Raw genomic sequence first — 26,116 nt, forward strand, 5'->3', positions numbered from 1 at the left:
ACGTTTTGATTAATGAATGAATGATTCTTGTTGTTCCCAATTACTTTTAACAAAAAGGTCTTATGTGGTTCATTTACGCATTTGTTTATTACACATTATATCTAATTATTATATAAATCTTTGGAAATTCGTACGTAAAATATTTCCATGTTAGTTGCATACTTGCATATAAAAAGAACCTCGAAAATCATCACACCGTCGATAAATGATGGGTTTACTGTTTAACCTTTGCATATAAAGAATTTGTTACGTTAAACATATTAAACATTGCTAAGAATGATTTACGTTAGAAACATAAATCATTTCTTTTGTAAATTTTGTACATGAACACATGTCCGTCAGTCCATGGATTCACTTAATACATGGACGTGCATGTTTTGATATCCATTATTGGCAGTATATAGATAAAACTGAATATTGCTTTTTAGACATTATAATGGCTTTACTAATCAGGGTATCATTTGTAGACTTTTCTCATGTATCATAATAGCAATCCTATTGCACAACTCCTTGGGATGTCTTTGATTTGTTTAATAATATAAACAAAAAGTTTTAATCGTAATTTTTGCGAGACATAGCTATCTGGGCGATCGTTTTAGAGCCATAAAAACCTGATACGTATCAGTTTTTTATTGGTTAAGTTTTGTTTTTTTTTGTTTTTTATTTTTTTTATATCTTTTCTTCGTTTTCTTCTCTCTCTCGACAAAATCAAAACGAGAGAAACACAAAATCAAAACATCGAAGTTTTGATCGGTTTCCATAAACAATAGCTATCGCGTCGTCGTCTTCTTCTTCCTGCGACTGTATTCATCGAGATCAGTTGATGAATACAGTGGAGAAAGAGATCTCGCCTCGTCGTCTTCTAAATCGATTCGACGCAAGTCTTCGATTGGGTTTTGATGATGTGTGTGGCAGGTGGAATTGGAGCAATACCCAACTAGTCCTCACATTGCTTCTCGTATGGTTGTCACTGTAAATTCTTCTTTCCTCTAATCAAAAGTTTATTGCTTTTGCTGCTTACATACACACCTTTTGGGCAATGAGGTTAATTTCATGCTTTTTGTGGTCTGTGGAATGGGTATTTCTTAATTATCTCACTAGGGGGTTTTGCTTTACTCTTATGTTTAACTGGGTTTAGTGGAGAAAGATTCATAAAAGGCTAGTATTGAATACAATAAGTAGATGATCTCTTTGTATCTCTTTATTCACATATCTAAATCACAGGATTGAGATCTCTCTCTCAAGCAATGGCGGCACAAGTGAGATTTAGAACAGCACAAAGCCTCTTCCTTCTTCTTCTCCTCTGCGCAATTCCAAGTTTTTTCAGGTACACAATCTTTATAAAAAAAAAATCTGTAAAGATTTCAATTTTGAGATTCAAGATGCAATCGCCCTCGAATTGCGTTGTTTTAGTTGTGTTGTGTCACAATGATCTTATGTAATGGAACTTGATCTCTTTGGCATTGTAAATGAAGATACTTGAACTCCAATCCTTTGTTTATGTCACTTAGATCTGACCCTTTTTTTGCTGGCCTACATTGTGGGAGGAGTCTGGATCATTCTAGTTTTTTTACAGAATCAGATCTTGTGAAGGTTTTGTTAGTTTGATCTGATTGTGATTAGTTTAAAAGTTGCTTACTTTTGTTGTTGTTGTTTTGTCTAGTCCAATATGAGGATCTTGATTTCTGATGGAGCTGGCTTCATCGGTTCTCACTTGGTTGATAAGCTCATGGACAATGAGAAGAATGATTTCTGGTGGAGCTGGCTTCATCGAGTGTTCACTCACTCTCACTTTCTTTATGCTTCTTCTTTGTCATTTCACGTCCTTATTTCCTGAACCTGCATTTCTTTTATTGTTTTGGTTGTTGTAAAATCAAAGTACGATCTCATGTGTTGTCCTAATTTTTTGTTCCACCTCTTTGTGTATCAGTGATCTCAGTGCACGGATACCTAAATCGCCAGTTTATCAGTGTCTTGGCGTATGGTCAAACGGGGTTTGTCATTCACCATGGTTAGTCATTCTTGATTCTCAGATTTTGTTGGAAAAAGTAATTAATTCTTAGAGGTACTTGTTTTTGTTTCTAAGTTAAGGAAGAGCTTTGTTTCCTGCCTTGTTTAGGATGGCACGAACGATCAACCAGGGTGGTACAATAAAGGGAGACGAGGCAGATCAACTTCTTGGAAAAATGTGAACGAAACTTGGAGCATATCTCATTGGTAAGTTCTTGAGATTTCAACTGTATTTGTCAATCAATTCTCAACTTAATAACTTTTCAGTTTGGTAGTTACCCTTACTCAGTTAGTTTATCAAAGCAGCGCCTTCTACAGAGATATGTCCGAGCCTGAAATCAACCTGAGACAGAAACTAATTGATGAGATGTTAGGATAGTGTTAAGCTAAAGTTTGTGTTATGTAAGCTAAAGTTTGTGTTATGTGTTTAGTTAAAGTTTGTTGTTTGTGTTTTTTGTATGTATCGGTTTTATTCTTTGTTTGTGTTTTGTGAATGTTTTGTGTTTAGTTGATGAATCGAGTTAATCAATGAAATGTTATGCTTTAAAAGTTGTTGACCCGAGTAGTGAAAACAGGACAAGAACATGAGTAGTGAAAACAGGACAAGCACCAATCGGTTCTGTTATGTTTTTGGTTCTGTTATGCTTTTGGTTCTGTTATGCTTTTTAATAAAAAAAATTAGATACCCAAGGATGACTAAAGGGAAGACAAAAGTTAAAAACAAGGATGTGAAGAAATTTATATTATCTTTACTACTATTAAAAGATATTGACACTCAAATGAGGTTGTGCATTGGGTTTGCTCTAAGACTCATGAAAACCATATACACATCTCACATTACCCGATACTCGTCATTTCGTTTCCTAAAAATTTATTTTATAAAATCAATTTAACATTAAGATATTGATAACGAATTAAAAGTATATGAAAACACTATCTTAATTATCATTCAAAGATTTAGTGACTAACATGACATCATTTAATTACACTTATAATGCTAATACAGTTGATGAATTTGACAGGAGCATTCATAAGATTGGTTGTTGGTAATGCGTTAAACTTTCCACTGAATAATTTAGATTCAACCATTGGATAAGAGCAGAGGTTAAAAGTCAAAAGATGTATTGATTAGAGATAACTAACTAGACCAAAGAACGTTACAATTATTATTATTAGTTTGATTTTACGTTATAGAAATCATAGTGCTTTATCTATTTCTTCATCTCTAATTAACCCATACCGACAACTTCTTTCTATGGATTAATCATTTTCAACAAATAAAATTGCAATTCTTTTAGTGGCTTCTGAGTTTATGGATCAAGATTAGGTTTTTCCGCTTACTAAATACTTCATTCGGGCATGTTTTATTGTTTGGAAGAGTTCGCTATTAAGTTTTGATATGTAGAGCTCTAGAATAATAACATGATCGATGTTATAGCTGCTTCGTTAAGAATAGACTGAAGATGCATCGTTTGAACAAGTGAATGAACTACTTCAGAAGGACAGAACACTAATACAAAAATAGAATATCAAGTTATTCATGTCGGTGTTTAACAAGGAAAGATCTAAAAGCAGGAGGCTTCACGGAGGCTTAGAAGATACTAGAAGCATCTAAGAAGACCAAAAGAGTTTCATGTTTACAATGGGAATGTAAACATGAAGGAAAAAGATAATTTCCTAATCTATAAAAAAAAGAAAATTGTCCAAATCCTATTAGAATTAGAATAGGTAGTTTGCTAATTGAATAGTCGATACCTAGTTCTATAAATAGGGGTGCTAAGGTTAGATTTAGCTTTAGCACAAACAAGAGAGAGTTTACCTAGCTTCTAAGTTTTAGTCTTTGAAGAAAGAAAAGAACTAAAGACTTAGAGAGAGAGAGCTTAGGATTTCTTTGAGAGTTTTGAGAGAATAAAAAATTATTTAGAACAAACTTGTAAACAGATTTTCTATTAATCAAAAGAGTGTTTGAAGAAATCTTTATTTCCTTGTTCAGATCATTAGTTCTCACAATTTCATAGACAAGTCGCTCTTAAATATACATAAATCCTGACATCATTCTAGATGACTTGAGGCATAACGTTTTCAAGCATCCTCGTTTCTGTAGTAAACTGGTAATTGCTAGATATACACACACATACACAAGTTTTACTTAGGATTTAACCCTTTTTTTTTTTTTTTGTAAACTGTATGCATTGCGTAAAATTTTGAAGTCAGACGATGGTGCTAGATGGATGAAGACCAAAGTCAATGTACAAGACCATGTGTTTTCACCAGACATAGACCTACAAGAGATCAACGAAGATGGAGATGGCTTCGTCGATGACTATGTCTCACGGTTAACACTGAGTCCTCTCGATAAATTGAGACCATTGTGGGATATTCACATCCTCAATGTCAAAACATCTGATGGAGAAGCGGTGGGTAATGAGATGTCATCATTCTTTGGCAGATGGAATTTCCTTGATGTCTCTCTTGGTGGCTTGTACCCGAAAAACATCAGCTCCTGAGGCATTTCCTACCATTCCTGCTATAAAACGGCGAGAAAAAATTATGTCGCATCGCTTAGGAAACGAAGGATGGTTTTTAAGATCGATGTTTGCGATTTATTCTGCGGTGAGATTGATTTGGAATACCAGTGTAGATCTTTTACTGCTTTTGGCAACTACATTGTATTTGAAGGATATGGAGACGCCCCTTAACGAGGGTGCTGGTATCGGTAATACAAGAAAATTTTATCATCGGACCGTCTCATTAGATGATATTAAACTTATAAAAAATACGATGAACATGGTGAGTTACTATTTGGATTTTGGTTGTAAGAATTTCTTTTTTTTTTGGGGTTAGTGTGTGTGGCTAGACTGTCAATGATGTTTTACTTGGAGTTACACAAGCCGCTCTCTCACGCTATCTGAACCAGCGATATGGTAAATATTGATATTGGAAGTCAATATCAATGTGTATATATATACAATGCGTTGGAACTAATTTTCTAATGTTTTGCATTTGTATACTATTTCTTGAATAACAAGGCAACAAAGATGGTGAGGATGGAACAACGACATTGGATCAAAACAATCTTCCACATGGCATGCGAATTCGAGCAGGTGTTGCTGTTAATCTAAGGCATGATATCGGAATCCAGGTGAGATATCTACACCTAAAATTTAGTATTAACTGAAGAGAATTCAACCCTGACTTGAATAACAATTGCATGAAGCCTGTCGCGGATATGTTGGCCAAGGGTTCGAAATGTAGATGGGGAAACTACGTCACCTTAGCTTTTGTTCCGTTCTCCATCAAATTAGAAACGGATCCATTGGTTCCTCTATTATAAGCTAAATCAATAATGGATCGAATGAAGCACTCTTTTTGCGCGGTTGTGCATTATTCAATCATCAACGTCATCCTTAATATTTTCGGACCTGATGCTAAGGTATATATTGTGATAACAGAACTCAAGGTTTGTTTGCGTTTCAATGTGAGGACGACATTATTTCCTCATATGACACTCATGGCATTGTAGGTAGTCAAACGAACATTTTCGAACACAACAACAATCTTATCAAACATCGTTGGCCCTGTTGAAGAAGTTAGTTTACACGGCAATCATATCACTTACATCGCTCTAAGTGCCTATGGACACTCGCAAGTACGTGTTTCTTGAATTGATAAGTTTTGAAATTAGTATTCGTGGAGAGAGCACTTTTCTATTTTTCTTCTTCTAATTAATATCCATATATGTATTGTGTTTGGTAGGCATTGGGGATACATTTCATAAGTTACGCTGGGAAGATGGTAATTTCGATACCGGTTGATCCTTCGGTCATACCAGATCCTCACAATATTTGTGATAAAATGGAGGAGTCTTTGAAAGCTATGAAAGACGCTCTATAGTGATATGATCGAACTGTTGGAGTACATAACTGAAGCAACTAATCTTGATCTGTTAGAATTTGGTATATGCATGGGTGATTGTGTAATTAAGTGTGAAATAATTAATTTATGTGTAAAACTTTATATTGTGTGTGCAAACCTATAAATATGGGCATATGTAACAAAAGCTTTCATCTTTTCATTTTCTCTTCTTCCCACACAAAGTTGATTTTCGTTCTTATTTGTTTCTGAGTACGTTCCCACAAACTTATTTAAAGATGAAATCCGCTTTCGGAAGTGAATTAGTATCTATTTAAATGTCTAGTGAAATCCACCAAGTAACTAAAAAAATCTCATCTGAAACTAACAAAGTCATCGACCTGCTTAATTAAACTTATTGTCTTACAATTTTCATATCGATATGTGTAGTTGTTATAATAATATCGTAAGGTATTAATTTAGAGTAATCATGGAGGGACCATAGTACATAAAAGAAATGGAAGAATCCACAGTGTGACAAAACAAAAGAGTTATAACTAGACCTCAATCTCATATAAACCTCTTTCTAGGACAGCGGATTTAATTATCTTGAGAGACTCCACCAAATCGTCACACATCTTGTGAGGGTCAGGAATGACCGTTGGATCCGCCGTTACTGATATTATGACCTTGTTCGCGTAGCTCTGGAAATGTATAGTAAGAGCCTTCAAACATATACAATGAACATAATTAAAAACAGGATAGTCAGAAGATTCTATATGATGAATTTTCTCTATTGTATATATACTTACATGTGGGTGGCCAAAAACACAAGGGGCGATATAAGATAGTGGGTGACCATGGAATGTAATTTCTTCCTTTGGACCGACCACATTTGAAAATGTCAACGTTGTGCTATGGATCACTTTCCTTACAAGAACTACACTTGCCTGTATTTTTTTTTTTATGAATTTTTGTCTCCGTTAGACAATATACTCATGTGTATATAAAATAAACAAAACCTATGCATGATTAAACTCTGTATAAAATCGGATTTAGATGTCACCTTGAGCCCAAGAACTTTTAATATCAATTTAAAGAATGCCATGGAGAATACGGCTTCGAGAGAGTGTTTCTTGCGGTCGATCGTGGATTTAGCTCGGCGCACGTATTCTAGAGGATCAGTTTCTAGCCCAACAGAGAACGGGAGGAGAATGTAGCCGAAGAGATTCCCCCATCTGCATTTTGATTTCTTGGCCATCATATCCGCTAGAGCCTATATTTTACATAATTGAACAATAAATGAAACCACACAATCTGTTTGAAAATTATTTGGTCTCAAAATATTCCTAGGCTAAGTATATAAAAACCTCAATTCCTGCGTTTGGTCTCAAGTTAATCATAATCGCTGAACGAAGTCGGATTCTCCTCATCGACTCTTTCAATTTCGGTGTTGCTTCTTGATCTATTTCAAAACATATGAAAGTATAGTTTCTTTAGATGAGACTGAGCTCTAAATTAATATGTATAACACTGTGAAGTAAAAAAACAACTTTTACCATATCTTCGGCTAAGATACCGTGAAAGTCCGGCTTCTGTTACTCCAAGAAGAACATCATTTACCGTCTAACAAAAATAGATTAAAAATGTCAATGATTATACATTAAAAAAAAATTAAAAGAATTCTAGTAAAATTAGGAAAATAGAACAAATTTACCATTTTCAATGCGTTTTTCACAAGCTTAACATCGTCAAAGCTGATAATCCTGTGGACGAACCGCTTAGGGTTAAATTCACTACCGGGTTTGGCCAAGAGAGGAGTCTCCGTATCCCTCACCAAAAATATTGTAAGAGCAAACATTAAGATATCAACAAAAGTGTTGAATAGCAATCTTATGATGAACCAGAGCCCTACAAATAACCACCAAATCTTGTTGAAAAATCCACTGTTGCAGATCGGTCCAAAGCGCTTTTTCTGAACAGCTACAGTAGGCAAAGCCTCGGGGTTTGATGTTTTGCGGGTGCAGGCCAGGAAAAGAGACATGAGAGACATACCATCACCCAAAGAATGATGGATCTTGAGAAGAGCAATGGATTCAGCGTTGGATGTTTTGAGGTGTATTATGTGAATTTCCCATAATGGTTTAGACAAATCCATAGGAATGGTTGTTAACTTAGAGATATAGTCTTCAAGATACTGATCAGGATTTTCGATTTTGGGATCTATTTCAGGCACAATCACATGATCTTCTACTTTAACTTTTGTCCGAACCCAACACGGTTTCCCTTTCTTCCCATTGTTCATCTCCTGAGTTCATCATGACAAGAAAAGATTAAAGAATATATATCATATACATAAATAACAAAAGGTAAAATTAAACTAGATGATTGTTTCACCTTTTTCAGAGTTATTAGCATGTTATAACTCTAATGACACAAACACGATAAGAGAACACGTTTTTACTATTGAAAAATTCTGAACTTAGTGGTGGTATTAGTATACATAGAATCCAAAGCTTTGGTATAATTAATATTCTTCTTCTAACTCCCTTTCATTTTTAATGTATAAGTTGTGTGTGTGTATGTTTGGACTTACTAAAATGAAAATATATAATATGGTTTTAATAAATATATTATGTGTGTTTGGGACTTACTAAAATGCTGGAGAAGCGAGGGTGGTTTACAAGGGTGCGTTTAAGGCCGTCGATAATGGCAGGTGTGTTTCCTTTGACTCGACATCCCATTGTGACAATTATCGCACAGTTAAAATCCGGCGAATTGAACAGCCGTGAACATGGGCTGAGCGGCTCCTCCTCCACCACCGTCTCCATCACGGTGTTCTTCTTCTTCTCTCCACCCATTCTTTGACTTATTTGTGGCTCTTTCCAAGTTTTGTGGGGGTGTTTTTTTTCTTCTTCACTCACAGTCACTTTATGCTCTATCCTCCCTCTCTCTCTATATATATAATAAATAAGTTACACGATTTTAGTTATGAACTCATGGTCCCTTTTGTTAACATAGCTACTACATGTTCATGTCAGTATATTTTATGGGGCTTTTTAATGATATCATCAGATGGACATTATGCGTTATACATTGTTCTATCGTGTGCATAACCATTTTTTTTTTACTGAAGACAAATATTTTTAGAACCCAAAATCTAAAGTTATCTCAGAAGTTGCCACTATTAGCAAATACTGTAGTGGTCAAATCATCAGAATAGAAATCAACTCCTCGGGACACGAGAATTTTAAATACTAACTTCTCCAACAGAATTTAATTATTGAGACTACACTTCTTTCTTTTGTGTTGTGCTCCCTGACACTCTGTATTTGATGTTAGAATTATATTTCAAATTTTGAAAGATAAATTAAGTTAGACTAGTGTATATATAGTGAGTGCAATTTGATATCCAAGAGGATGTATATCAGTATATGTGCACTATTGTTATATATATATATATATCTAGTGTTAAATTGTCAACTAATTTTACAATTCTTCATGAGAGATCAATGGTTTATCACTTGCCTTAATTCTTTTTTTTTTCTTTTCTTTTCTTTGGTTAATGTCCTTATTTCATTCTTTCACCAATCCCAGTCCTTTTATATCCATAGACGTAATAATCATTGATCACTCCAAATGTCACGAATACATTGGGTAGGTACTACTTACTACCCAATTTATTTGGGCGGCCAACCATATCGACCAGAGATTGTATTTGTACTAATTCATTTAATGTTACCTTTTAACGTAAACACAATATAAATTATCATTTTACTAAACGTGGAAGTTGTTCTGACCATCTTTTTGGCCATTCAATCAAATAATGAGCCTCTTATATGTTACAAAAATACGAGAAATGAAGTCAATGTCGATCAATTAATACACAAGTACAATTTATTGTATGCAGAAAGAGACAAAACCTTTTCTTCTTTTTTTTTTTTTTTGTTGGTTATAAATCTTGATTTTTTATTTTTAATAATTAAACGGGTTTATTCACACCCTTACTAAAAGGCTCGGCCCATTAAAGGCCCAAATAAAATTTCTAAGAAGGAAGGATATTTTGGTGTTCTTAGGGAACGTTCTCCATAAATACGGACGTACAACGTCCGTAAAAAGAGTTCAGAAAAAGGGAAAAAGGATACGAAAAGTACAAGATAACTCGTCAAATAGTTCTGAAACGACGAGCTTGCAGTTCGTCTTCGGTTCTTAATCAAGTTACTTTAACTCGTCTAAGTTAGCTTTGTAACCCGCTTTTTGTATCTCTTACTGATCTATAAAGAAAACTTCGACCTCCTTTTCACCGAACTAAATATTCTAATTGTGACCGATTTGGACATCAACAAGAAACAGACAAAACCTTTTCTTCTTCTTCTTTTTTTGTTGGTTATAAATCTTGATCTTTTTTTTTTTAATAATTAAACGGGTTTATTCTGCAAATGTATAGTACATCTTAGTTGAATAATCAGACAGCTTCTTTCAATTAATAAATGACTGGTGTGTGCACTTTTATTACTCTCTCTGTGGGAACGGCAAACTTAACTTTTAATCTTTCAATGAATATGTTGTTTGTAACAACCAACTACTACGGTTCGGGACTAGCCCATTTTATTGATTACCAATCGTAAAATTAATGTGCATGTGAAATAGTTGGAAATTTACAACAGCAAAAAAACAAAAAACGACTGATTAGAAAACGACTTTTAACCATCTTAAAAAGTCAAAGTGATTTGATAATCGTTTACAAAAGGGATGGATACATTAGATATGGATACACATTGTTTTGTCTTTTCGTGCCTTTTTTCTAGAACAGATATTTATTGTATTCTCTAAATCGTGATATATCTACCACGCCACATAAAAAGTTGTTTATCAATCGGAACCGTAACAAAAAAAAAAAAAAAACAATTACAACTATCTGAACATGAATTTATCGCTCACAGAAAAAATATTGAGATAATTAGAGCCAGTTTAGACCAAAACTTGAATATTTTGATTCCTTTCTTTCGTGATTAACTGTTGGCACCAAACTGGTACCACCAGTTCTACATTTGGTCTATGTAGCGGAGTGGTAAAATAGTTCCGTGTTTATGAGAATTCATCCTTTGCTATAGAGTACTCTAGAGTCTAGATCAACATGATGACCTTTTAGTTAAAATCTTTAATAAAAATCAGAAATACCACTTACTTATATTTTATGATTTCTACACATCTAATGATATAAATATCAGAAATGTGATGTTCTGTAACTAATTTTCTTTTTAATGTTCAAAAGTTTTGAATCTTGGGTGTATAAACTGAAAAGTAGGGAAGAGAGCCAATGTGTGATCGAATGTAATATCCACGGCTCAGTAGCTCACATAGAGTGGTACCCATTTATCTGATCTTTAGTTGAAGAATCTTCGTTTAGTTGAAAATCTGATGCAATTATGGCTCTCCTCTCATTGCCATTCTCAACCTTGGTCACCGGGAGATAGTACGAGAGATTGGTTGCACTTGCACCTATTACTCATTCTTATTCTGAGTAACATTTAATATCAACTTAGTTTGTATCTGTTCGTGGTGGGCCTTTTTGCCCTCGCTTTTTGTTCTTTTGTTTTTTATAATTCACCTAAGAGTTCTAACGACACGATATGGCTTTGTTTCTTTTTAATATCAAGTTCTCTCTCATGTTACAATTTACCGTACAAACCTATTCTAACTAATAGATGAAATATGCTTAGCTTTTTCCTTGACGGGTGATATTGGATATAGAGACCGGTCTAGTCCTATAGTGTCATACCGGTTTAATAACAATTGCTAATGAAACTAACAAATCATATGTACAATGACTGCATCATATGTTCACAAACTGTGTGTAGATTATACGGACATCGACTTTTTAATCAGAGTGGGGAAATGACACTAATGAATAAGACAAAAGTGTAAATAAACATCGTTGGGCCTTATTGGGCTATGCTGGTTTGATCGTTCTAAATATTTGGTTCAGGTCCCCAAGGGATGAAAGATATGGAGCTTAGTAAATTGCTAAGTTTTGTAATTTTGTTTTATTGATTTACTTTTACTCTAATACATTTTCATTTAAATATATTTTTATTTTTATATTTTTAAACTGTGGTCAATAACATCAATTTAAAGACTTATCATCAGAACAAGATAAACATTTAACAGAGGGTTTGAAAGGTAACATATCATATGTTAGATGTTAAGTGTAGTAAACATTATTAGATGTTGGAATAAATTATTCTTGAACAGTAACAGTTGAGACGAATAGTGTCCATTTTATATCTTGCAATGTTGGATTTATGAATTATGATTTGATCAACGGCTGCATCATATTTATAAATCTCACAAAATATCAACAATTGAAGTAAAATTATTACTATCTTCATAGAACCATGTGGTTCTAACTCAATCGTTACTGAAAATTAAATATCAAATATTGCAACACAATTTTCGAGTCTTTAACCAGTAGTTGTCTCTAGAAAATATTCCATATTATGCAACATGAATTATACATTTTTTTTTTATCTCTTTCGATACTTTAAAAGAAAATATGTATGTTTAAATTTTTAAAAACAGATCATAAGATAAAAATAAAAGACTATTGAACAAGAAAATACAGAAATTTTTATCTTATTTTAATTTTGATGTTTGTCTCGTACCATCTCGTAAAATGATTTTTTATATAAATGTGTTCATGTTCTTAAAATGCTGAACCGGGTTTTAGTTTTCAACTCATCTTAAACTAAAACTGCACAAATATTGATTTATTAGTGGTTAATCAAATCTGATGTGCAATAATGTTTAGTTTTGATTGGTATGAAATTATACTGACTTGCCAGCTTTTTATAACAAAAAAGTGATGATGTGTCATATTTTGCTTTTATTATACTATTTCAAAATTATGTTGTTTACATATATTTTTTAAAAATTAAGGTAACTTGTACAATAAAACAAAATTTCCCATGGATTTATAAAGTTGTTATATAATATCAGGTTGTATCCGCGCTACGCCGCTGGTTGTTTTAGATTATTATGTATTTATTAATTTTATTTTGTATTTTGTGGAATACTATTTTGTTTTTTATGTTGTTTGGAATCAAATATATCATAATTAATAAAGTTTTTTGTAGTGATTAATAATATTTTTTTTGTATTCCTATTGTTATAATTTGTTGTAGTTTTCAAAGTAAAAATTGAAGGAAAAAATTAGAGTTAAACAAATTGTGGTTACTGTAATTTTTGTTACACATTGGTACGTGAGCCGCATAAATGGCTTTTACAAAATTAAATACTTAGATATATAAACATTAAAATTTACTTTAATGATATATAAATTGGATGATATTGTATATAAATGTGACATTTTATTATAATTCAAACTTACTCATTATATATATATATATATACTACCAAGTACAAATTTTTGTCAATCAAGCTCAATAATTGAAGCCATCCAATTTAGTTCAATTTTCCAATACAACATGATAAACCGGGATAAGATTTTCCTATATAAGTATTATTAGTGGACGTTGATTAGTTAGTTTGACGACTTTAGAATAAAGTGTTTCGTTTAAATCATTGTCAACTTCTCCACAAGATATCCTTTATAAAGCTTTGAAGTCTTGGCCATGCTTAGGAGAACCAACGGTTTGAACCAAACATCTTGAATCACTTTCTCATATGAAGGTGGCGATTCTGTTTTTAATGGTGTTCTCTATATGGCATGTGTTAGCTGTTTCATTTTGTTCATAACTCATATATTGAAGCACGCCTCCAACCATTTTAGATATTGCAACTACATAACCATGATTCCAATGTATCATCTGTTGTTTGCTACAAATCAAAGATGAAGCTTTTGAAATTTACTAAGATCAAAAGGGAAATAAATAATGATAATTTTCACATATAGAGTTCTGGAGTAGTAGTAAGTAGCATTTTTTGTTCTAAACCTTGAAAAAAACGTTCTAGTCCAAAGCATCATTTTTCTCAATATCATCTTCATTCAAGAGCTAAGTCAGCAAAAAAGAGGTGAGTCAATTTACACAAACGACATCTTTACCTCAATTAAACCTGCGATTCTAAAAGAAATCAATGAACTTTGTCATGCATAAGTTGCTCTTTCGTGAATTTTATTAATCTTTTGTATATCATACGACAATTGTGTGGTTAGGGGGGGGCTTACTTGAGAAATTGATCTCTCTCTCTCTCTCTCTCTCTCTCTCTCTCTCTCTCTCTCTCTCTCTCTCTCTCTCTCTCTCTCTCTCTCTCTCTCTCTCTCTCTCTCTCTCTCTCTCCAGTCTATATTCACTAAAACCAACTTTATTTAAGGGTATTAAGTAAATATGAAAACTAAGATTAGAGTTTTAAACTTTATTTACAATCAAATATTACAATCAAACAATCTTGTTAAAACAAAAAAAAAATTATATTTGTATAATGGCTTTTCGGGCCAGTCCGAGCCCATTGGGCTAAGTCCTAAAACTCTTAAACCCGAACGGACTTAGTCCAAAAAGCCCAATTTTCTGGACATATATTTAAGTCTGAGCTCAGTGTTTTTCAAAGTCGGGTCGAGCCGGACCAGCCTTCGGGCTCTCGGGCTTTTCAGGCCGGTGTGCTAAAACTCTTAAGTCCAAACGGGCTGAGTCCAAAAAGCCCAATTTTTTGGACATATATTTAAGTCCGAGCTCAGTGTTTTTCAGAGTCGGGTTGGGCCGGAGGACCTAATAGATATGTCTAGTGTCACATAGTTTTTTTATTGGTTTAGAAATCTTAGTTGTATTAATTCAAATGTTTTTATTGGCAATTGATTTTAATTGATGTGTCAACACCAGCTTGAATGTTAAAGCTGATGGTGTCATCACATGGTGAAAAACAAGGGACTTTTATTGTATTGATTTGATTGTTTCAACGACTTTCACAAGAGGTGGCGGTGGACCCTCCATCAGACTCCTTCTTTATATCAAATTTGTCATGAGTTATCTAGATTGAAGTTTCAGAGAAGCTCTTGCTCTTGTGAAAAAAGAAAAATATAATTTATTGATTTTTTAGAATTATTATTTTTAGGAGGAATTCCCATAATTTCAGTTTTTTTTTCTTAAAATACAACATAGTTTTATTTTCCAAAAATACCATAAACACCAAAAATTTATTTTTTCATTTAGTAGATTTTTTTTTAATGTTTGGTTTGACAAATTTAGATTTATGGTATAATTTTTAGAGGATAGTGTTTAGTGTTTAGGATTTAAAGATTAGTTTTTAATTGAAAAAGTTAGTTCATTATATAGTATTTTTGAAAAAAATACATTTTAGTAGGGGTGTCAAAATGGATAACCCGATCCATACCCACATTGGTTCGAGACTTTTGTGGATGAGTTCAACCCGATCCATTTATTATAATAGGTTGAATTTACATACCCAAACCCAATAATATAAAACTTAATGGTTAAATGGATTATATAAGTTAACCATATTATAATAAAATAAATTGAATTAATTCATATTAAATTTATAATATATTATATAAAACATAATTATAAAACTAACAAAAAATTTCAAGTTTCAAAAAATAATATCTACATACTAAAATAATAAAAACATCCTAAATTTTTAAAACGAAAAAAATCCATAAAACCAAAACAAAAAAGTCATTCTTAATTTTAAATAAAAATTATTCTTAATTTAAAACTAAAAAAAATACACCTAAATCTTTTTTAGATGATCCAATCTTATTTTTTAACTTTATAGTCTTAATTTTACAGATTAATATATACATATATATTATATTATATATATTATTTTTGGTTTTTTCATTGATCTATGTGTAATCCATAAGGCCAACTCCAACGGAGACGGCAAAACACCAAATTTGGTGTTAATTCACTCCAATGGAACACCAAAACAAACACTATCTCTATTTTTTTAGTGTTTTATGAATAGTGTAACACCATAATAGTGTATTTGGTGTAACACTATGCACAAAACACTAAAAAGATATATATTATTTTATTCATGTTTTTGATTTAAAATATATTTAAATTATTGTTTATCAACTAAAAACTAGATATATCATCAATATTTCTAAATCTATCTTATTACATTTAGTAATATAAACTAGTAACTATAATTAATATAGCATAAAATAATAATTACGATTAAATTTCAAAATAAATATCAAATTTAATAAGAATAAAAGTTCATACTAAACTTCAATAAAATAATAAAAACATTATATTACAAAATTAAAACTAAACAATCATAAAAACTAAAATCAGTAAGATACATAATATAATTTTGAACAACAATCTAATTTCCAGGAAAATTATTTCCACTAAGATAATCATAGTACTGACTAAAATTTGGTTGGTCTTCACCTTGAGATTGTTGTCCTTGAACATGTTCTCTTTGAACTAAATCTTCTTGATTTTGGGATGCTCGATATTGGGATCCAAAATACTGGCTTTGAAAACCTTCTCCGTGTTCTTCATTTTGGTTTGTTGCTGCTCTTCTTCTCAAAATTATTGCTCTTTCGTTTTCAATGTATGCACGACATGCTGGATCAGTTACAATACTTAAATATGTGAATAGTATTTTATTCTCTTGTTTCATTAGTTGTACCTCAACCTTCTGTCTTTGAATTTCATTTCTTTCAGCAGTACCTTTAGTAATAGCTTTGGTAAGCTTATCATTTTGCTCCATGAGTTGTTTAAATTGTTCCTCGGATTGTTGTTTTCTCTTTGCTTTTTTCACACCCATTGGCCTCTGAGATGAGTTAAAACTAACATCTTCACTATTTGTATTTAGATCGAATGAATTCATACCAGGAAATGGCGATGACTCATCTTGGAGTGATGAAGATGACATAACATTAGGACCTTCTGCTTGGAATGCATCACCTATTAGTGTGGCTATTTGAAAATTTCTCAATACCTTTAAGGATATGCCACACATGATCGAATTTGAATCCTCCCTTGTAAGTTTCATATTGTGTTAATAAAATCTTTGCTTGGTTTAACTGATGATGTCAAGAGAATAATGTAAATAACTTAGCAAGTAAAATAAACTAAAAATGGTAGATCAAATACAAATAACTCAAGTATATATACTTACAATGTCTTGCTCGGAAGCACCGCTAGGATTCTTGTTTTCAATCTGTTTGACGCATCCTCTAAGCTTGGAGACAGCAGAAAGAATCGTTGTCATTCGAGTTTGTATAGATCTTTTTGGTCTTGGTTGACTACGAAAAATTTCTGATTTTTCGTATTCAACACAAACTATTTCCCAAAATTTAACTCCTTTTTGATTAATCCCGGTGATTGGATCTTGGGAAACATCAAGATACACATGACATAATTGTATATCTTCTTCAATCGAATATGACTTAGATCGACTTGAAGCCATTTGAAAAGAAATATTCGTTTTAAGAAAATGAATTGAAGATGTGTGATCATTCAAAGAGTGGTGTACATTTATATAGAGAATTGAAAAAAAAATATAAGGGTTATATGAAGTGACTAATCAATGCAACAATTAGATTTTGGTTAAAAATATTGAATGGCTTAGATTGGTTCGTATTTTTTTATAATAATGTGATAGTTGATATAAAGTATGAAGTGACTAATCAATGCAACAATTGGATCTTGGTCAAAAAGATTAAATGGTTTAGATCGATTTGTATTTTTCTGATAATGTGATAGTTGATATAAGAAATGAAGTGACTAATCAATGCAACGGTTGGATCTTGGTCAAAAATATTGGATGGTTTAGATTGATTCAAAGTTTTCTGATAATGTGATAGTTGATAAAAAGTATGAAGTGACTAATCAATGCAACAGTTGGATCTTGGTCAAAAAGATTGAATGGTTTAGATCGATTTGTATTTTTCTGATAATGTGATAGTTGATATAAGAAATGAAGTGACTAATCAATGCAACGGTTGGATCTTGGTCAAAAATATTGAATTGTTTAGATTGATTCAGAGTTTTCTGATAATGTATTAGTTGATATAAAGTATGAAGTGACTAATCAATGCAACGGTTGGATCTTGGTCAAAAAGATTGAATGGTTTAGATCGATTTGTATTTTTGTAAAATGATTTGTATTTTTGTGCTAATGTGATAAGTGATATCAACTGTGATCGAGAAAACGCCTCTCGTAATCTTTTTAACGATTATTTTGCAGACAATCCTTTGTTTCCTGAGACAATGTTTCGACGAAGATATCGGATGAGCCATCCTTTGTTTCTTCGTATTTATGAGGCAATACAAAGACATGACAATTACTTTGTCCAGCGAAGAGATGGTGTCGGTAAACTAGGGTTGTCTGGTTTACAAAAATAACGGATGTATTCCGAATGCTAGCGTACGGTTTGCCGGCGGATTCCACCGATTAGTATATCAAAATAGGTGAGTCTACTGCTATAGAAAGTATAAAATGATTTTGCCGTGTTGTCGTCGAGGTGTTTTCCAGCCGCTATCTTCGATCACCCGACGCTAACGATGTTGCACGACTACTCGACATTGGTGAATGTCGAGGATTTCCAGGTATGTTGGGTAGTTTAGATTGTATGCACTGGAAATGGAAAAACTGCCCAACAGCTTGGTGAGGACAATATGCTGGTCGTAGTGGATCTCCTACTATTATTTTAGAAGCCGTAGCTGATTATGATCTTTGGATTTGGCATGCATATTTTGGTTTACCAGGATCTAACAATGATATTAATGTGCTAGAGGCATCCCATCTTTTTGCTAATCTAGCTGAAGGAACTGCTCCACCTGTTAATTATGTTATTAATGGGAAAAATTATAATATGGGTTATTATCTAGCTGATGGTATATATCCAAAATGGTCTACTCTTGTTCAAACAATTTACGATCCACGTGGTCCCAAAAAGAAATTGTTTGCAAAGAAGCAAGAAGCATGTAGAAAAGACGTGGAACGTGCATTTGGAGTGTTGTAGTCAAGATTTGCAATTGTGGCTGGACCTGCACGAGTAAGAGAGTGTTACATGATATAATGACCACTTGTATCATAATGCATAATATGATTATAGAGGATGAACGTGATGTGGACGCAACTATTGAAGAAAGAGTCGAAGACCCAACTGTAGAAGTTGAAATGGCAAGCGAAGATGATGCTCGATTTCAAGAATTTTTAGCTCGACACAGACAAATTAAAAATCGTGAAGCACATATTGAACATCGAAATGCATTAATTGAGCACTTATGGTTCGAATTTACTAATTCTGAAAATTAGTAATATGTCATTTATTTCTTAATTTTAAAAAAAGTATTTTCTGTTATTTTAATTTATTGATTGTAATTTTCTATTAAGTACTGAATTGAAATAAATCGTTTATATAAATGTTGATGTTTTAAAAAAAAATTAGTTTAATAATATAATAATCAAAAGTTTTGTTTTTAGTGTGAAATTTGGTGTTGTGGTTGGAGATGAAAAACTTTTTGAAACACCAAAACACTAAGGGGCTGTTATTGGAGAAGTGATTTCTAAATTTATATGGAATTATAAATTCCAAAAATCAAAACACATGGATTTTGAAATAACATGTTTTATCCTTGGATTTGAATCCTTCTATTTTACATTTTCAAATCCGTACAAATCCATTTAAAACATACTGTGGATTTTGAAATCTAAACACAAATCATTAAATGAATAACATGGGGTTTTAACAAGTATTTGTAAATCATAGAACCAATAACACATAATTTTGATAAGTATTTTAAAATCAATAATTAAATAACACATGATTTTTGTTTAGATTTTCAAATCCATTCAAATCATAGAACCAATAACCCTCTCTAAATTTAGTATCTGGTGTTCTGGTGTTTTAGGGTTGGAGTTGACCTAAACCTAACGAGTTTACTCTAACAAACTCATCAAACCCCATTTATTTATATAGGTTTGAAAATATCTGATGTCATAATATTGTATAATTACATCAAAAAATAAAAAATAAATAAGTCACTTCTTCTCGACCCTTCCCGATTTCATTTTCCCAAATCAAAGTGAACAACTTTCATCTCCAGAATCGAATCTTGTAAACATCTCCATTTCACAATTTCCCTCTCTTCTGTATCTCTCAAACCCAACAAAAGTAGACCCAAAACCCCCCCATGGCTATTATCTCTGAGGTAGAAGAAGAAAGCAGTAGCAGCCGACCCACGATGCTACCGTTTAGGGCGACCTTCGATTCTTCAAACCCTTTAGGGTTTTTGGAGAAAGTTTTCGACTTTCTTGGAGAACAGAGCGATTTTCTCAAGAAACCTAAAGTGGAGGAGGAGATCGCCGCCGCGGTTAGGGCTGCCAAGGAGAAGTTGAGGAAGGCTGAGATGAAGAAAGCTGAGAAAGAGAAGCCTGTGGAGAAGAAGGCTGAGAAGGAGACTGTGAAGCCGTCTGTGGCTGCTTCAACTGCTGAGCCTATGGAAGTTGAGAAGCCTAAGGAAGAGGAGAAGAAGGGATCTGGTCCCATTGGTAAATATCGAATCGTTTTCCTTTAACTAACTTTGATGATATTGAATCTGGGAACTTGGCTTGCCGTTGATCTTAGGGTATGGTTTAGGGTTGGAAAGTTTTGATCTTGGTTAAGTTTTGAAGATTTGGTTTAGGGTATGTGTTCTCTTAGGATTGGAAACTTTTGATCTTTTATCAAGTTTTATATCCTTTGTTTAACTTAGTATAAAGACCTATGATAATCGAGAGGAGTTTCTAGACTTTGAATCAGTGACGGTTCTTAGATACGTGTTCTTTGAGGTATTAAGCATCAATGCGTTCTGTTAGTGTTCACTCAACACCAATTTCAACATCAACTTTGTTGGATTAGAGTTCTAGAACTTGATGTCACTCTAGTGAAAGCAAAACATCATGAATTTTATACTTGATTGTAGATTTGCTTTTCTTATCTTATACTCTATAAAATCCTAGGATGAGCATTTGGTGTTCTCTTGTTTCTCTGATTTGACTTTGTGTATGTTTCTTTGCAGTTCCTAACAAAGGTAATGGAACTGATCTTGAGAACTACTCATGGGTCCAAACTCTCCAGGAGGTTACTGTTAACATTCCAGTGCCTAGTGGGACTAAAGCAAGGTCTGTTGTATGTGAGATTAAGAAAAACCATCTCAAGGTTGGTATCAAAGGCCAGGATCCGATCATCGATGTAAGTTCTTTCCTCTGCTGTTGTTTAGAATAAACTATTCTAATTTCACACTTGTATCCTTCTAATAGTCTTGCTAAATTTGGAAACTTCTAATTATTAAAGGGGGAGCTTTCCCGATCTGTGAAACCTGATGACTGCTACTGGAATATCGGTATTTGCCTAATTCCAAACTGAACAGTTATCAATATAATCTGAACTTCTTTGTTGGTTAAGGAGAGAGTGCTTATTGTTGTTATATAACGCTCAAAATGATACTTTGCAGAGGACCAAAAGGTGATTTCAATTCTCTTGACTAAGCATGATCAGATGGAGTGGTGGAAGTGTTGTGTGAAAGGTGAACCTGAAATAGATACTCAGAAAGTTGAACCAGAGAGCAGCAAATTAGGTGACCTTGACCCAGAAACTCGCCAGACTGTTGAGAAAATGATGGTACTTTGTCTTCTTAGAATCCTTTTGCTTTGCATCCAAGTTGCTCAAATCATCAGCTTTTCTTGTTTGTTGTGACATTTGAGTGATTTTGTTATCGTTGTCTTTTTATCTACAGTTTGATCAAAGGCAAAAGCAGATGGGTCTTCCAACAAGTGACGAGCTGCAGAAGCAAGAGATTCTCAAGAAATTCATGTCTGAGGTAAACATTATATGCCTCCTATAGCATCTCTATTGTCAATTCTTATCACTTTGTTTTCTTATATTGAACGAGTCTCTTCTTCTTTCGTTCTTTTCACGCAGCATCCAGAGATGGACTTCTCAAACGCAAAGTTTAACTGATGCTCCTGTCCTCTGGTCCTCCCCTGCCAAGAAAAAAACATTTTTGCGTCTTCACCAACTTGTTTTTCGTTGCATCTTTTAAAGAACTTGTTCCCTTGTTACTGCCTCTGTTTTGTCTACTTTGAAAGCAAGTTTCATCCTTAGCTTTATGGTTCCTTAAATACACGTTCGGTTTAACGTCCTTAGCTTTTATGGTTCTTTTATTTTTGTTGATTGGTACTATTTTAAAAACCGGTTATCGTTAATTCATATGAATCAGCACTTGACCCGGACCAAAAATTGGTATCATTGTACTTCTCTGTTCGATTACGTCCTGTCTAAGAGTGATTAGTCATGGGGTCTTCTTCAATTCGTCATTGTATCAGCCGTTTTCAGTAAAAAGATAAACCGGGACCACGATACACCTTTGTGGTCCAGACCGGTTTAAGTTGGGAATGTGGTCCACTTCGTAGTTGCTCGACAACCTTCTTTCTTCAACTTCACATAAGGAATCAATCTTAGTTACGTAAATGCAAACCCAACGTCCCTCATTTGTGTAAATGCATTTCACTTCGAAAGTAAACGATTCTCTCCGCTCATTGTTGTTGACATGACCTGTGTATAGGAAATGAATATTTCTTCTTATTCACAAAGGTTGAATTACACATATATATAGTTAGACAAGGAGACTAGAGTTAAATACTTATACTTAGATCCCTAAACTAATGATTACATTCATTTCTATCTTATACGCCCCCTCAAGATGGAGGGAGCTTTAGTGACTCCAATCTTGATACAAGCTTGTTGGAAACGTGCCCTTGGCAAGGGTTTCGTAAGTGTGTCTCCAAGCTGATGATGGGTAGAGAGGTGAGAGACATGAAGCATGTTACTTTGGATTTGGTTGCGAACAAAGTGGTAGTCCAAAGCGATATGCTTCATACGGGAGTGGAAGACCGGATTGGCACATAGGTAAGTGGCGCTAATATTGTCACAGTAGATCACAGGTGCGGTGGGAAGATGAATATGAAGTTCAGTGAGCAAAGAACATAACCATCGTACCTCCGCCGCTGCATTTGCAACCGCACGATATTCAGCCTCGCTTGAGGAGCGAGCGACGCCCTTTTGTTTTCGTGAAGACCACGATATCGGATTCCGACCATTGTAAATGAGGTAACCATGAGTAGAAACGTAGTCATCGGTATCACCAGCCCAATCAGCGTCAGAGAAGCCATGAATGGTAATAGGAGAGGAAGTGTGAAGATAAATGCCATGAGTCGGGGTGCCAACAAGATATCGAAGGATGCGTTTGGCGGTTTGCCAATGTTCAGTTGTCAGACCGTGCATGAATTGAGAGAGCCGGTTGACAGCATAAAAGATTTCCGGACGCGTGAATGATAAGTATTGGAGACTACCAACAACCGATCGGTATTGAGAGGCATCATCGAGAGGTATACCACTAGACATCGTGAGTTTTGGAGATGCAAGTAATGGTGTGGCAACAAGTTTAGCAAGGTGCATGTTGTTTTTGTGCAGAAGATCCATAATGTATTTTCGTTGCATGAGATGGAGACCATGTGATGTCTGAGAAACCTCGATACCAAGAAAGTAATGAAGATCAGTAGGGTCTTTGATGGAGAATCTCTCGGAGAATGACTTGAGGACCAAGGCAACAACCGTTGAGTCACTTCCCGTGACAATGATATCATCGACGTAAACAAGAACATAAGTGATAGTGGACCAGAATGTCGAATAAACAAGGACATGTCATCAAGAGAGTTAGTGAAGCCGGTGTCAAGCAAGTGTTGTTTCAAAGCCATGTACCACGCGTGAGGGGCCTGTTTCAGCCCATAGATCGGTTTGCGTAACCTGCAAACATAGGATGGTTGATCTTTGTCAACAAAACCAGGAGGTTGAGACATATATACCTCTTATGTGAGCTCGCCTTGGAGGAATGCGTTGTTTACGTCTAGTTGTTTCAGCGGCCACAATTTATTCACCGCAATGTCAAGAACAAGACGTATCGTTGTTGATTTGATAACATGGCTGAAGGTCTCTGCGTAGTCTTTGCCGTATTGTTGATGGAAGCCCTTCGCAACTAAGCGAGCTTTGTAACGATCAAGTAGTCCATTAGCGTGAAACTTTGTTGTGAATACCTACTTACATCCCACAATGTTCTGACTAGCATTGGGAGGGACCAAGTCCCATGTGTGATTAATGTTCAAGGCATCATACTCATGGGATGCAGCAGGTGCCCAATTCGGATCCATCAAGGCTTGTGTGATCGTCGTTGGTTCTTTTGGTGGCGTCGGAGAAGTAGTGACATGAAGATTTAGTTTGGGGTTGGGTTTAGTAATGTTATTTTTGGCTCTAGTTTTCATTTTGTGGTGGTTCAACATTGTGTATTTGGATATGTGGCTGTACAGGAACGGCTTGGTGTGAAGTGGGGACTGTTTGGGGTTGTGGCTGAGTTGTGGGTGGCAACTCATTTTGAGGTCGAGCAGTGGGCTCTTGAGTACGAGGGTGTGGCTGAGACGTGGGTTGCGTCTCATTTTGAGGTGGAGTAGTGGACTCCGAGTGTGATGAAGAATTCGTGGTGGTATTGGAGGAGGATGATGGAGAGATAGAAGATGATACCTGAGGTGTAGGCGTAGCGTGCCGGTGAAGGTCTGTAGTCCGGGGTCCCAAACTCGAAGGTGATGACGTTGTAGAAGGAACGGTCGATGAGGAGATGTGTTGGGTTGGTGACCGTTGTTGTGGAACTGCAGAGGTGGGTTGTGGGTTAGGAAGATGGGAAGTGGTAGGATTGCTTCGACGTTGATACGTGAAACGAAAGTCACGATCAAGAGGTAATGGTGCAGGAACAACATGAGGTGGACTTGGTGGTCGAGCAGGACGGTGAGGCGGTGGAGCATTAACGGACAACGGAGGTAAGAGAGCCAGTGATGGTGATGGCGAGGAACCTGACGTGGATGAGAATGATGGTGGTGTCATATCGTGTTGATCGCGAAAAGGAAAATTGTGCTCGACAAACTGGACATGACGAGAGACATATGGGCGACCAGTCGGTATGTGGAGACAATAATATGCGCTTTGTGTAGCAGAGTACCCTAGGAAGACACATTGTTGTGAGCGATCCGCAAGTTTATGTGGTGCATAGGGACGTAGCAATGGGAAGCATAAGCAGCCAAAGATGCGGAGCTTGGCATAGTTCGGTGGTGACTTGAACAGCTTTTGAAACGGTGATTGCATATCAAGAACAAGAGTTGGCATTCGATTGATCAAGTAAACAGCAGTGGCAAGTGCATATGGCCAATATTCGTTGGGAACCGAAGCAGTAGACATCAGAGTTAAGCTTGTTTCAATGATATGGCGATGTTTCCGTTCTGATAGACCGTTATGCTCAGGAGTGTGTGGTGGTGAAGTAAGGTGAGAGATGCCATTTGATGAGAGAAAGGTCCGTAATGCAATGAACTCACCCCCATTGTCGGTAAACAAGGTGCCTATGCGGGTTTGAAAACGATTTTCAACAAGATTTTTGTAAGCAATGAACACATCTTTGACATCAGATTTTCGTTTGAGTGGGTATAACCAAGTATATCGGGTGAAATAGTCAATGAGTACAAGGTAGTATTTGTCGTTTTGGTGAGAAAGAACAGGAGATGTCCAAACATCAGAAAATATGTATTCAAGAGGGCGATGTGAGACAATAGTAGTGTTTGAAAAAGGAAGTTTGTGACTCTTATTAATAAGGCAATCCGAACAAGACAAAGATTTTTGAGTAGAAGAAGCAACAACAAGAAGTGAAAAAGTCGAAATAATGTTATTAAGAATAGTAGGAGAGGGATGGCCTAAACGTGAGTGCCATGAGAAGAGATTGGTGCGTGGACCAGCAGAAGATAGTAGAGCAAATGGGTTCGTCACTGGCCATTGATAGAGTTCATTAGTAGTCCGACCTTGGAGTAATGGGACCCCCGTACTGAGATCCTTCACCTGAAACGATGCAGGAAAGAATTCCACGGAAACACGGTTAGCATTGCACAAACAATATACAAAGATGAGATTTTTGTGAACATTTGGAACACATAGTATTTTATCCAACAGTAAAGCACGAGATTGAGAGGGAAGAAATAGTGAACCCGTATGAGTGATGGGAAGAGTGGAACCATCAGCAATGACAAGATCATCTCCACCGTTGTATGGTTGATGTTGTGTGAGATTGTTGAGATCTGCAGTAACATGGTGGGTGGCGCCAGTGTCAAGAACGGCGGGATAAGGTTGAGAAACGACTAGGTTTGCACGAGGCTGCCATGGTGTGAAGGGGCTGCGGTAGTG

At 34.8% G+C, this 26,116-nt stretch overlaps 2 protein-coding genes, 1 long non-coding RNA gene and 2 pseudogenes across 10 annotated transcripts; 3 read left to right on the forward strand and 2 right to left on the reverse strand.

Annotated features, from left to right (window-relative positions):
- The first annotated feature begins 517 nt into the window (after positions 1 to 517).
- On the forward strand, positions 518 to 2,559 carry LOC104761351 (uncharacterized). 6 transcript variants are annotated; one of them, XR_015588712.1, is made up of 6 exons: positions 635 to 972; positions 1,225 to 1,327; positions 1,664 to 1,755; positions 1,931 to 2,011; positions 2,120 to 2,217; positions 2,278 to 2,559. It is a non-coding gene; the product is annotated as an uncharacterized LOC104761351 (long non-coding RNA). The 6 variants fall into 6 exon arrangements; XR_015588713.1 differs by having other exon boundaries at positions 2,286 to 2,559; XR_015588714.1 differs by having other exon boundaries at positions 2,317 to 2,559.
- Positions 2,560 to 4,052: 1,493 nt separating this feature from the next.
- Positions 4,053 to 5,990, forward strand: LOC104761353 (wax ester synthase/diacylglycerol acyltransferase 10-like; annotated as a pseudogene). The gene is made up of 7 exons (XR_015588277.1): positions 4,053 to 4,121; positions 4,221 to 4,800; positions 4,868 to 4,934; positions 5,040 to 5,152; positions 5,228 to 5,443; positions 5,534 to 5,659; positions 5,767 to 5,990. The product of XR_015588277.1 is annotated as a wax ester synthase/diacylglycerol acyltransferase 10-like (transcript).
- Positions 5,991 to 6,241: 251 nt separating this feature from the next.
- LOC104761354 (wax ester synthase/diacylglycerol acyltransferase 11-like) lies at positions 6,242 to 8,838 on the reverse strand. The gene is made up of 7 exons (XM_010484427.3): positions 8,517 to 8,838; positions 7,580 to 8,170; positions 7,422 to 7,488; positions 7,233 to 7,327; positions 6,929 to 7,138; positions 6,675 to 6,812; positions 6,242 to 6,587 (listed from the first exon to the last, which is right to left on the reverse strand). Exons 1-7 carry the CDS (start codon positions 8,721 to 8,723, stop codon positions 6,420 to 6,422), a joined length of 1,476 nt encoding a protein of 491 aa, XP_010482729.2. The 5' UTR covers positions 8,724 to 8,838; the 3' UTR covers positions 6,242 to 6,419.
- Positions 8,839 to 16,060: 7,222 nt separating this feature from the next.
- On the reverse strand, positions 16,061 to 17,278 carry LOC104761355 (uncharacterized; annotated as a pseudogene). Its single transcript, XR_015588715.1, has 2 exons — positions 16,975 to 17,278; positions 16,061 to 16,879 (listed from the first exon to the last, which is right to left on the reverse strand). The product of XR_015588715.1 is annotated as an uncharacterized LOC104761355 (transcript).
- A 2,447-nt stretch (positions 17,279 to 19,725) lies between these two features.
- Positions 19,726 to 22,084, forward strand: LOC104761356 (protein BOBBER 1). The gene is made up of 6 exons (XM_010484429.2): positions 19,726 to 20,355; positions 20,865 to 21,037; positions 21,140 to 21,188; positions 21,300 to 21,466; positions 21,582 to 21,665; positions 21,767 to 22,084. Exons 1-6 carry the CDS (start codon positions 19,998 to 20,000, stop codon positions 21,803 to 21,805), a joined length of 870 nt encoding a protein of 289 aa, XP_010482731.1. The 5' UTR covers positions 19,726 to 19,997; the 3' UTR covers positions 21,806 to 22,084.
- The last annotated feature ends 4,032 nt before the right edge of the window (positions 22,085 to 26,116 follow it).

This window comes from Camelina sativa, chromosome 18, assembly GCF_030686135.1.
Source record: "Camelina sativa cultivar CO46 ecotype springtype chromosome 18, ASM3068613v1".
NCBI classification, from domain to species: domain Eukaryota; kingdom Viridiplantae; phylum Streptophyta; class Magnoliopsida; order Brassicales; family Brassicaceae; genus Camelina; species Camelina sativa.

What these genes read in the sequence shown, in the direction of transcription:
- LOC104761356 (XM_010484429.2), top strand. Translation starts at nt 19,998, where the DNA reads ATGGCTATTATCTCTGAGGTAGAAGAAGAAAGCAGTAGCAGCCGACCC. An exon ending in GAAGGGATCTGGTCCCATTG is followed by an intron (nt 20,356 to 20,864) that starts GTAAATATCGAA and finishes GTTTCTTTGCAG; the next exon opens with TTCCTAACAAAGGTAATGGA. An exon ending in TGACTGCTACTGGAATATCG is followed by an intron (nt 21,189 to 21,299) that starts GTATTTGCCTAA and finishes GATACTTTGCAG; the next exon opens with AGGACCAAAAGGTGATTTCA.
- LOC104761354 (XM_010484427.3), bottom strand. Translation starts at nt 8,723, where the DNA reads ATGGGTGGAGAGAAGAAGAAGAACACCGTGATGGAGACGGTGGTGGAG. An exon ending in GACCAAACGCAGGAATTGAG is followed by an intron (nt 7,139 to 7,232) that starts GTTTTTATATAC and finishes TGTAAAATATAG; the next exon opens with GCTCTAGCGGATATGATGGC. An exon ending in TAAAAGTTCTTGGGCTCAAG is followed by an intron (nt 6,813 to 6,928) that starts GTGACATCTAAA and finishes AAAAAAATACAG; the next exon opens with GCAAGTGTAGTTCTTGTAAG.